Source organism: Aphanomyces astaci (genome assembly GCF_000520075.1).
Source record: "Aphanomyces astaci strain APO3 unplaced genomic scaffold supercont1.30, whole genome shotgun sequence".
Classification (NCBI taxonomy): Eukaryota; Oomycota; class Saprolegniomycetes; order Saprolegniales; family Verrucalvaceae; genus Aphanomyces; species Aphanomyces astaci.
In genome coordinates this window covers 345,704-357,813 of record NW_009798293.1, presented here as the reverse complement: position 1 = coordinate 357,813, position 12,110 = coordinate 345,704, and the positions used below count along the sequence as shown (strand labels likewise).

The 12,110-nt window shown below is 44.6% G+C and overlaps 2 protein-coding genes across 2 annotated transcripts; both read left to right on the top strand.

The window, feature by feature from the left end:
- Window positions 1-9,850: 9,850 nt before the first annotated feature.
- Window positions 9,851-10,321, top strand: H257_10797 (hypothetical protein; the record flags this gene model as incomplete). Its single annotated transcript, XM_009837458.1, has 2 exons — window positions 9,851-10,127; window positions 10,248-10,321. 2 exons carry the CDS (start codon window positions 9,851-9,853, stop codon window positions 10,319-10,321), a joined length of 351 nt encoding a protein of 116 aa, XP_009835760.1.
- A 494-nt stretch (window positions 10,322-10,815) lies between these two features.
- Window positions 10,816-12,035, top strand: H257_10796 (hypothetical protein; the record flags this gene model as incomplete). The annotated part of the gene is made up of 5 exons (XM_009837457.1): window positions 10,816-10,962; window positions 11,014-11,080; window positions 11,180-11,265; window positions 11,687-11,936; window positions 12,004-12,035. The coding sequence occupies 5 exons, from the start codon at window positions 10,816-10,818 to the stop codon at window positions 12,033-12,035; spliced, it is 582 nt and encodes a 193-aa protein (XP_009835759.1).
- Between the last annotated feature and the right edge of the window lie 75 nt (window positions 12,036-12,110).

The window sequence follows — 12,110 nt, the reverse complement described above, 5'->3', positions numbered from 1 at the left end:
TAGCGCCCATGTAAAATACCGCTAGGTTAAATATCTATTTCTGGACCAATTCATCACAAAATTTGAATCTGAGACGTAGAATTTCTTCACCACATTGAGATCTGTCGATTATACGTCTCAATTTGCTGCAATTTTGAGTAATGAATATGAAATAGAAGTCAGAAAATTTTGTGAAAAGTTGGTAGTTTATAGATGACGTGCACCATAACTCAAAGGACACCCGGCTTCCCGAGATTATTTCCGCAAGAAATTATCCGTCCCTCCCCTGCGGAATCCGGATAACAAGGGAGACGGGGACCGACCGAACTTCGAAGAAGATCGGTGGAAGCTCGAGGTATTACGAAGTAATAAATACTATAGTACTACGTAGTACTATTATAGTAAGTAAGTACTATGAAGGGTTGAGTAAAAACCGAAGATTACACACCGCCCCTGGTCTATTAATATTAATAGTAGCGTTATCGGCCGTCGCCTGTTAATAATGATAACGTTAATCCAAAAACTCACATGTCAATTAACCTTAGCGAACGTAAACAATCAATTTAAGAGCTTCAATCAATTTAAGATAAAATGTGCATGAGCCAATGAAAAGACGCGAAATTTCCTTGATCCAATGAAACGACGCGAAATAACCTAACCACACAATTTATATGTAAAGAGGTATACGTTATTCAAGATAACAATATGCGTCCTAAATAGATTGTTAAAATTAGATCAAACTTGCTTGGTTTTTATTGATTTAGTCAATGGAAATACACCGAAACCCAATATAATTGATATGAGGTTGTTCCCCATTAATTCAGCTACAATCTCCGGGCAAGTTTGTTGTATGAGCGGGGAGCTTTGGAAGTTCTCCCCAGCCGCCTTCCTCAAATGCGTCTTAAATTGATTGTTTACGTTAATATTTTGTCCGCATGTTTCCTCAAAGAAATTGTCAAGGGGGACGAGCAAGTAGGAGGGACGACGACGAGGAACCCTTGTGTGGTCGAGAACAAAAGCAAAAGTGATGATTAACGGACTGCTTAGCTGACCTATGATTGGGCAGAAACAGTCCGGCTTCTACAGAAATAGAACACCGGATAATTCCGGAGTACCTGATATTATTCGTAAGTGACCGAACCTCTGCGAAAAAGGCCAAAGCAAGAACGGCCAAAGTGCCTCTTCTTGACAGCCACCCCACTGGGCATTGAGAAGGCAATGCCAAAGGCAAATAGGACTTAGCGAAAAATTCGCAAAGGCCAAAAGGCATGTCACTACAGGCCACCCTGAGAACAGAGGCGAAGGAGGTAGGACAGGAGCACGCATAAAGTAGTGTTCAGCACATAAATGCATGGTTACTCATAGAGCAGAGAAAAGGACAAGGGGATGCACACATGCAAGGGTGCTCAAAGAGCGTGGTAAAGACCAGAAAGTGCATAGATGCAACGAAACATAAGATAGCGTGGCTAATAGTAGCGGGTAAAGATCCAAGTAGCATTGCCAGAAGCAAACATACAAAAAGGACATAGAGAGTAGGGGTAAAATCCATGAATTGCAAGTGCAGTCACTTGCACAAACCACTACGCCACTCGTACGGCCGATCCTTGAGCAGCGCCGCGGGCCAGACGGGACCGCCGACTTCAAAACGGCACGAGCAGACGTAGAATGCACAAATCGCCACAGGTCGAGAGGAGGATGAAGGTGGAGAATTAGAAGTGTTTGCTTAGAAAGCAGGTGCAAACAATGCATGATAAATATCAATAACAGCCAAAAAGGCATAAATATAGTGAGTGCGATGCCATATGCAATGGTCACTACATTACGCGACCACAAATGTAATCACTAAGGGCGTAGAGTCGCAGAGCGAGGTAGAACATGAGAAACGCATGTTCCGGGTGCGCCTTCGTAAAAATGTCCTCAAGTTGTTCTTTGGTAGGGCAATAATGGAGATTAAACTCCTTATTCTCAACGAGATTGCGAACAAACATAAAGCGCGCATATATCAATGTGCTTGGAGCGCCCATGATGCTCAACATTTTGGGCGATGCTGATAGCATACTCATTGTCCTTGTGAACCGAAATCGGTTGATCACTAGTATGATGTAGCTCGGCAGCGAGTTGTCGAACGTATATACATTCTTGCATGCAAAGGGCAAGAACCACAAACTCGATCAAAAAAGAGGGGTCTAAAAACCGAAAATTCAGTAAATTCGCGCACCAAAACTCGACCAATGGGCAAAACCCGGGTTGCGCAGAAACTGCCATATGTTTTGTAAGGCATATGCCAAGTCTGGGCGAGATCCCATCGCTAAGTACATAACACTTCCAACAATGGAAGGATAGATCACAGAATACGTTTGGAACGATCACGGACGTTTTCCCAGCCGAGAATATCTCGAACAGGACCGAAGTCCTTCATCTGGAAGTGATAGTGAGTCCTTGAGAGCGGCAGCAAGGGCCTTGGTAGGAGAAATGATCAAATAGCTGCAAATATTGATGGAGTTTTACGTAAAAATGTATGGTTCTGGTCGACCATACAAACAGTAGGATGAATTCCGATGAATCTTTAAGGCCCAGGTCGGGGAAAAACCCTGGACAACTATTCAGCCCTGAACGGCTTATTATCCCTCGATTTATTCGAATTATGACTGTGGTATTTTCTCGTGTCCAGGGAAGTCCTCCCACGGCAACGAAGTGAAGTGCAGTTTTGATAAGCGAAATGATTCGATGCAGATAATACGTGGTATAGTTCTGTCATGATACGTTGTAGCGCCAATTTGAGGCACCATAACATGAAAGGTCCGACCGATAGCGGTCATCTACGAACAAAACAGGGGTATACTTAATTCAAGATAAAGGCAAGGGCTAAAGCTATTGTATGTCAAACAAATACTGCAAGTACATCATGGCTGCAAAGCAATCTCTTCATTGACGAGAGGCTACGCATACCGTGTCCAGGTACCGACTTCGTAGATTAGTAGGACTGTTCCTCCACCTGCCTAAAGGAGCAGTACAGTAGTATGTATGGCAGTACTGTAACGGTGGGTCTGACTCTGTTGAATTATTTCACCATTACCAGTTTAACATGATGTTTGTAAAGGCATAACCCATAATGGCCACAAAGTCCGGGCCAATTATTCATAGATGACCATTCTGAATGACCACCTAACCCTACCCTAACCCTAGCGCTATTATTCCACCCTAACCCTAGCACTATTATTGGTTGGAAATTAAACTAAGAGTGACATGATTGGCTAGAACAGGAATAGAATTATGTGATTCGCTGAATTAATCTCATACAAATAACAAGTGAGGTCGGAGGTGACCCATTATTCTACAATATACGACCATCGCATGCCGCCGCTGCTTCGCTGCTATCAGCTCACGGTCGTATCCTCGGTCGACGAGCTAGTAACAATGAACCAGCTACATGTCCTCTATGGCGCGAACCGCACGGGTAGATAGATGGCATTAGGCATTAGCTCCTGTGTAGATGTGATTTGCAAAACGACTGGTTTGGCAAGCGTCGAGTCTCATTGATGGCACGATCCATCGGTAAGTGCGTTTGGCGTGGAACACCGGCGACTTGTGCTGCACCACGTAAAATACATTATGATTTGCAATAATATTATTACTTGTATATATGGTAATTAAATTGCACGATTAATTGCATCCAGGGTTGGTTTCGTTCAGGGTCGTCATTCCCAACCCGAGACTCGGAGTCTCGGGTTGATATTTCGTTGGGTAAGTACAAAACGGCTCTCTATTATAATAGTCTTAAGATGAACGCGGGCAACACAGTGGTGGGGTTGAAATTGGTTGATATTAAGGTGCTCAGTTAAAGGGCAATTCCAAAGTGAACACAAGCCTCTGCTTCATCGCACCAACTTAATGAACTATCGCTAGCTATGACATCACGTGACACTGACGACTGTCAAACGGAGAGCAGCCAATCCCTGAATAATATAGGCCTATGTCATGCAGATCACTCAAGATACATCTACAGACGATGCTGGCCGCTCATTCGTGGCCTAATGCAAGCGTCACTACTGATGTCTTTCCTTGTAAGTCAATATGAAACTTTGTATGGGATTCATCCGGAATAATTTACGGATAAGGTTGAATTAACACTGATATTCATCACTCCCACTTGATCTGTCATGACGCGGCTAACTCCACTGAAACAACACATTTTCCCCTTCATTGTTCCAGGCCACACCAAGGTCTCGAACTCCCATGAGGAATCGAATTATTTCAAACTATGTGGGCGCCAGCGCCTTGGTCAGGATATCTGCAACCATTTCTTTGGTTGGGCAGAACCTCAACTTGAAATTTTTCCCTTTTCTGATAAGTCACGTGTAAAAAGGTGACGAATTTCAATGTGTTTCGTAGCTTTGTGATTTGATGGATTTTTCACAATATCGATAGCTGCCTGGCTATCTGTCCAGATAGTGATCGGTCTTTTCACGTGAAATCCCATTTCTTTTAGCAGCATGAAGATCCATTCACACTCTTTCACTCCTTCACTCCTTCACTTAAGGCTATCAACTCTGCTTGAACAGTTGATAACGACACACACACTTGTTTGCAGCTTGCCCATGATATGCATATTCCAGCCATTCGGATCAAATATCCAGTAATACTTTTCCGATCCTTTATTTGGCTCGCAAAGGATGCATCAGTGTACACGTCATAAAATATATCATTGCACTTCCCGTCAAGATATAGTCCATGTTTAGATGTTCCCTTCAAGTATTTCAGCACTCTCAGTGCAGCATAATAATGAGTCTCATTGTAACACGAGAGAAACTTACTTAGTTCTCGAACGGCGTTACCGATATCTGGACGGGTACCTCGAACCAGGTACTGCAGTGATCCGCCTATGCCTCTATAGTCAAACGGCTGCTTGTCAATTTGCTCTTTCGACAACTTTGTTTCAGGTTCTAACTCGACTCCCACTAACTGAGGAGTTGATACTTCTTTTGCATTTTCTTGGCCAAATTTCACCAATAAGTCCTTGATGTACTTCTGTTGGCTTATTGTCATGGTCTGGGCACTTCTGTTTCTTTGAATCTCCGTTTTGAGGATATAATGGATGTCGCCCAAGTCTTTCATTTAGAACCGATTTCTCAATTCACAGTCAATTTTGAAAATGTTGATTTCTTCTGATTTTGGTGACACTATGGTCAAATCATCGACATACACGACGATTGTTATCCAATCATCAATCGTGCACGTGTCATTTATCAACTCATTCAATCCTCCCACTCTTTTCACATAGATGCAATACTCTTTGTCACATCGTGAAAAGCCAATTGTAGTAAGGAACTCATGGAGGACAGCATACCAAATCTTTGGTGCTTGTTTTAAGCCATATATGCTCTTCAGTAGTTTGCACACCAAATGCTCACCTTTCAGTCCTCTCTTTTGAAATCCAGGAGGTTGGTGCATAAAAACCTCAGTGTCCAGTTTCCAATTTAGGAACGCTGTATGCACATCCATTTGATGAACTTCGCAATCTAAGACCGTTGCAACCGCAAGTACTAGCCTTAACGACTCAAACCGAGCCACAGGAGCATATACCACATCGTAATCTAGTCCATACTGTTGAAACTGGCCGTTGGCAACAAGTCACCTTATATCTTTCAATTTCACCGATGAATGTGTACTTTACACAAACACCCAATGACATGGTAATGTAGTTTTTCCTTGAGGCAAACTAACTAAATCCCAGGTAGCATTAACCATCAATGAACCATATTCTGAGGTCACTGCTCCCATCCAGTTTCTTGTTGAGGTGTGAGTAGAGCTGCCTTGAGTGACCGAGGCACTACGATGACCATGTTGACTCCGAGTAGGTCATGACCTTCACCCTTAATCTTGTGCATGTGGACTTGGTAACACTTATAGTCCTTCAAATGAACTGGAATCCTCTGTGTTCTCTTCGGTCGAGGTGTCAACAGTTCAACCTCTTGGCAATCCGGATTGTCAGAATTACACTCTGCTTCGATATCTCCCACTGACATTGTACTCGTTGTAGCAGGTGTTTCAGTTTCACCTGAATTCAATTCGAGAGTTGAAACTTGCTTACTTTCTTTACTGGTAAGGTCGGACTCATTCGAATCGAATGCATTCCTCACGACCTTCTCACCATATTCGCGATCGAATTGGACATCCGGAGCAATGAAGAACTGATTCATGTGTACATTTAGAAGCCGATATCCTTTGTAGTCATCAGCGATTCCTAAGAATTTGCATTTGATTCGACGTGCTGAGAGCTTTTTGTCGTGTCGGATGTCATGTGCGACATGAGCGTAGCATACACAGCCCCAAACTTGCATCCAGCTTAGATCCGGAGTTTTCCCATACACTATTTCGTATGGGTACCTCGCACTAGGTGACCTATTTTGGATGTAGTTGCCATACATTAGGGCTTCTGGCCACCACATTGCTGACATTTGTGTATCATTTAGGGCACATCGAACTTTACCAAACTTACAGTGCCCGACTTCATCGAACCAACCAAGGAATATTTTATTTACTGCGAGAGGCATACAATTTCACAGTAAAAGTTGACCTTCAATTTTTGATATCACAACCAATTATTAGATGTAATCGGTAATATGAATTTACAGGACAAGTAGTGAAACTAATCCTCGTTGTCATTTTCACTTTCGTCATCACTGTCAGCAGCTGAGGATTCTTCGTCCGAGCTCAAGGCGTCCACTTGGAGGAGGTGCTTGTGCAGCTGCTCCAGTTTACCTTGAGCAACTTTGATACACCCCTTAATCTTGTACGGTGTCAAATCGGCAAATGCTTGCTGAATTCGCGCTTTGACCTCGTGGAACTTTGAAATATCCTGATACCTTCGTCCAGCTTGGCCTTTGACGATTGCCCATACCAGTTCAATTGGCTGTAAATCGGAATGATGCGGTGGTGTGTAAACCACTTTGTGACCTCGTGCTTCAGCCATGGACACCACGACAGGCTTGACGTGTACGTGAATGTAGGCCGACAACTTTTGCCACAGCACACTCTTGAAGTCGCCTTGCTCAAACGCAATTCCGAACCGCTTGCATTCATCTTGCAACCGCTGCTTGCGCATTCGACTTGACGGTGTGTCAGAAGGGAGGCCCTTGTGGTATTTTGCATTGTCCATGACAATCCATGCGTTGACCACGTGGAGCGCGTCCAACTCGTTGAGCAGTTTGCCGAACCAGGTGACGTAATATTCATGATTGAACATACCATGGTAGTCCTTTGGTTCTTTGGCTGTCGACTTGCCGCCTGTAAAAATGTCGAGCCCCATCAGTTGGCAATCGACGGTTGGAGCATCCAAGATTGCTGCGATAAAGCAGTAACGTCGGCCCTTGTGTTTCTCCTTTGGTGCCTTGTCGAGGCTGTCGTTCGGGTCATACAAGCTGTCGTTGTGGCACTTGTAGTGATGGTGGATGTACGACTCATCGGTGTACACCACAGCCTGTGTTGATGCCGGCGAGTTCGTTGGGTGCATAAGTTGGACATATACGACACGTGCGATGGCGTTCTTCTTGGAGAGGTGGTACGTGGACGAACCCTTTCGACTCCCGCGTTTGTATCCTTGCTTGCTGAGGAAGCGCTGAACGGTGCGTATGGCAGACTCCTCTTGCGTCTTGTTGTTGAGGTCAACTTGGATGATCTCGTGTTCCACAAGGAAACCCATTACGTCGACAGCAGTGGTACGTGTTCTCGTCGCCCGTCTGTCGCGTACGAACTCTTGAACGAGCTGGATTACTTCCGCTGTGTGTGGTATTCTGTTCTTGTGGTTGGATCTATTCCCGGCTGGCACGGCAGCAGTGACAGTGCCAAAGTGTGTATACTCACGCATGACATCTTTTACGACATCAAGGCTACGGCCAAGGGCTTGTGCAACTTTCTTGGCCACCTCTTTTTGCCCGTCACTTTTAAAGTAGGCATGGAGGCGGACAATGTCAAGTCGCTCTTCACGAGTCAACGTACGATGGCGTGCATTCTTGACGAAGTCGAAGCATGCTTTGACGGCTGGATCCATGTTATATGGCATTATCATGATTGTTAACCGACGTTGTCTATTATTATCGCTGGCTGTGGTGAATAAATTCACAAAGGGTCACAAAGATCAAGCCTGGGAATACCTCTATAAATGCATATTCAACTAAATGTAGTATAACTCAAAGACAATTGTCTTTTAAAGGTATTGAATTGTACAGTATATATCGTATTGAATTTCTCTATGCAGCATACAAAACCCCATATAAATTGGACTTCATTTGCTCGATCTATGCTGAAAAGAGGGTTCGATGAAGTCGGGCACTGTTAGTTTGGTGCTCACGTTCCGCTGATCCGTTCTCTTCAGGGGAGTACGGATTGGACTTCTCAAATCGAACTCCCTGGATACGACAGAAGTCCTCCAGGGTCTTGTTGACGAACTCTTTGCCTCCATCAGTTCGCAGTACTCGTACAGAGTATCTACCTTTGTCGATTTGACGCACACATTCCTTGATCTTATTTACAGCATCACTTTTCTTGCAAATAGGAAAACACCACTTCCATGATGATTTATCACAAATCAGATTTACGTAGTACTTTATCCCAGCTGGAGGACCACATTGCCCCTTCACTTTCATGGGACCATCCGTGTCAGAATGCAGAGTGCTGTGGACATCGTCGTCCCTCGACCCTTGTAAGTTCCTATAGGACATTCTATTGCTGTTCATTTACACACACACCTTGCAGTAGAATGCCACTTCGTTGAGTACTTTGGCCTCAATCATTGGCACACATTTCACTTGTCCACTGCTGAGAAGTCGAACAAGCATAGCTCGACCAACGTGACCGAGCCTCACATGCTATTCCTTCAGTATAATTCCATTTTGCTTAGTGTTAGAGTATCTCCTTTATATGTTTGTGCCTTGACGCTTTGATACACAACTTGGCGTTCCTTGGTACTCATGTGCCTGATGTAGTACGACCCTGCAATTGCTACAGCTACAGGGCGAACGCACTGCCACGGACATGGAGGAGGCGGCTGCTAGCCTGGATGACCTCACCATGCAGTTGTAGTATGCGGTAAGACTAACCTCGTTTCATCTATTACATGAGAGTAGTGTGGTTACTAAGAATCATTGGGTCTTAGATTCTGGATGCGGAGTGAGCCTAACTGGTAGAGCTGAAGTGTTTGTACCAGCTAAAGTTGATACCTCGTATAGATTTAGCTTTCCAAACAATGGCACCCCTTCGCAAAATCTTCCTTGCGCTTTGGGCAGTCCTTCTTCATGTGCACCTTGGCACCTTCGTTGTACTTGCCGTTACAGTAGAAACATTCATTCTGGCCGCCATCCGGTTTTCGCTTGCGCTCATTAGCCAGAATTTGGCCAACCTGAAATTCGGACTTGTTTAGGGATTTTCCAAATCCGGTTGACATCGAAAAATGTCCAACTTACTTTTGGACCCAAACGTGTTCACCACCAACTGAAACACTTTGTTCATAGTAAATGAATCCTTGGTGAACTTAACCGAGGACCTAAAGTACTGCTGGGGGAGGAGCGATAGGAACAGAGCACCCACTAACTGCTCCGACACAATTGGCTCGCCGAAGCACTTGACGCTCTGAGCGTTGATGCGGTTCCGCAGGGGGCTCTTATCGGTTTTACCCCCCGCAGGACTATATACCATATATAGATTCAAGTTAAACGAGTTTTGTGGCGTGTCGAAGAAATTAGTGTGCGAGCAAGTCTTTTTAGTGTAGGACGAGCACTATAAGCATTTGTGACCACCAGAAAATCCGGATAAAGTAATGGTTTACCGGATTTTTTTCGCACCTCCACGAATTCACTGGAACTTCATTTCCAGAATGTCGTCGCAGCGAGAGAACTACCTTCGCAAGTGGCTCTGCCGCGTTGACAACGAAATTGAGTGCGACAAATCGTATCCTCACTCCAACGAAGGATTCAAAGTCCATGTGCAAGCCGTGCACAAGTTGGAGTGGCCTCGCAAGGGCCGCACTCTATACGGCTCGATGATCCCGGCGCCTCCTCTTGTGGTCACAGCAACAGCGCCAGCCTCGACGCCCACTGAACCTGAAGTGTCCATAGAGTCGGATATCGAACTAGTGAACCTAGTAGAACGGAGTAAGTCTGGTGGAAAGGCCGTACTACTCGTTCTTATTCGTTTAGTGCGTCACCAAGGTATGGACTGCACTGATCTGATTCGCGCCCTTTTGCACGAATCACCCGGACTTTCTGAAGTAGAAGAATCCAACCTAGTTGAACCGTCTCGTCCAACCGCGCGCAACCGCCGAGTAGCCAAGAGAGCTAAGAAGTAGGAAACTGCACTTTTGTGTTGAGTTTTATGCGTTGAGATTATGTTATTATTTGTATAGTAAAGGCATAGATAACATTGTCCAAATAGGCTATATAGCCACGATATAGTCTATATCACGACTATTTCGTGCATACATAGGCTATATCGTGACGATATAGTCTACACATACACTGTACTCTATATATAGACTATATATGTATTATATAGACTATATATGTATTATATACACTATATATGTATTATATACACTATATATGTATTATATATGTATTATATAGACTATATGTGCACGGTATAGTCACTATGTAGACTATATTCAACACTAAATTGACACTATATGCACTATATAGACTACATTACCTACACAACCAATGCACAGTACATACTATATAGACTATATACAAAATTCAGTACTTCACTAAGGTATACTATAGTACATGTACACATTAAATCATCCGGATAATTTTTGTCTGACCATCACACCTCACATTTCAAATGGCTGAAAACGACGCACACGGTCCGCCCCTCGACCAGGTGCCTGCCGATGCCGTCCGTGCCGAAGTCGAGCTGTACGACATGTCGGACGTCGCGGACTTCTCGTGGCACTCTGACCTGAAGGCCACTGGCGACGAATGCACATGTGTTGCCTGATGTCCTAATTGCCCCTGTGCAATGACGTATGATGCGGCGAAGAAGCGTTGGCGATGTCGACGCCGTGCCTATGATGGTCTCGGGAACGTCGAGATTGGTGTTCGAACAGGTTCGTGGTTCCAACGCTCCAAACTACCTATGGACAAGATCGTTCGCATGCTATTTGCGTGGGCCTCATGGTGATCTGTGTCCGCTGTCGTCGCTGAAGAAGAAATGCCAATGGAAACTGGAGTCGACTGGTACAACTACTGCCGCGAGTTGTGTTCGATGGAGATGCTGCGTACACCCATGATGGTAAGACTTGTACTATATAGTCCTATACATGTCTATATAGTCCTATATACGTCTATATATGCCGATACATGCATATATCGTGCTATATAGTCCTATATCGATATGTGGTAGGTTGGAGGGCCAGGCGTTACAGTGGAAATCGATGAAACGTCCATGAAGAAAATGAGCAAGTACAACCTTGGCAGGCACTATCCCGGGCACTGGGTTTTCGGTGGTGTCGATAGAGCCACAGGGAAGTGGTTTGGTGTCATAACTGGTGCTGACAGGACGAAGCCAACCTTGTCGCGTTTGATTAAGAAACATGTTTCTCCGGGCTCCCACATTATGTAAGAAAGTACAGTACATGTGTGCACATGGTGTATATCGTCAGGTCTATATAGACTATATAGGCTACATGGTCTATGTTATAACCGCATTGTAGTTCGGACAAGCTCGGGTCGTACGTGCTTCAAACGAGCAGCATACTCTGGCCAACAACCCGTTACTAGCCGACCAAGGCTACAGTCACGAGTGGGTGAACCACACGGAAAACTTTGTGAACCCCGTCAACGGTGGTCATACACAATCCATTGAAGGTGCATGGGAAATTCGCATCAAGCGCTTTTCCAAAGCGATGCGCGGCATGCACCGTCCCCACCTTCCATCGTACTTGGACGAGTACCTATGGCGAAGTTGGTTTTTCGCTCACGGTTCCGACAGTAAGGCTTACTTTAAGGGATTCGTGTGTGCTATTCGCAGGTACAATGCGACGGTGCAACAATACATGTTAACACCTCGTAACCATATAGACAATATAGTGGTAGTATATAGTAAGTCTTTAAACCAGTTGGTGACTATTACACAAT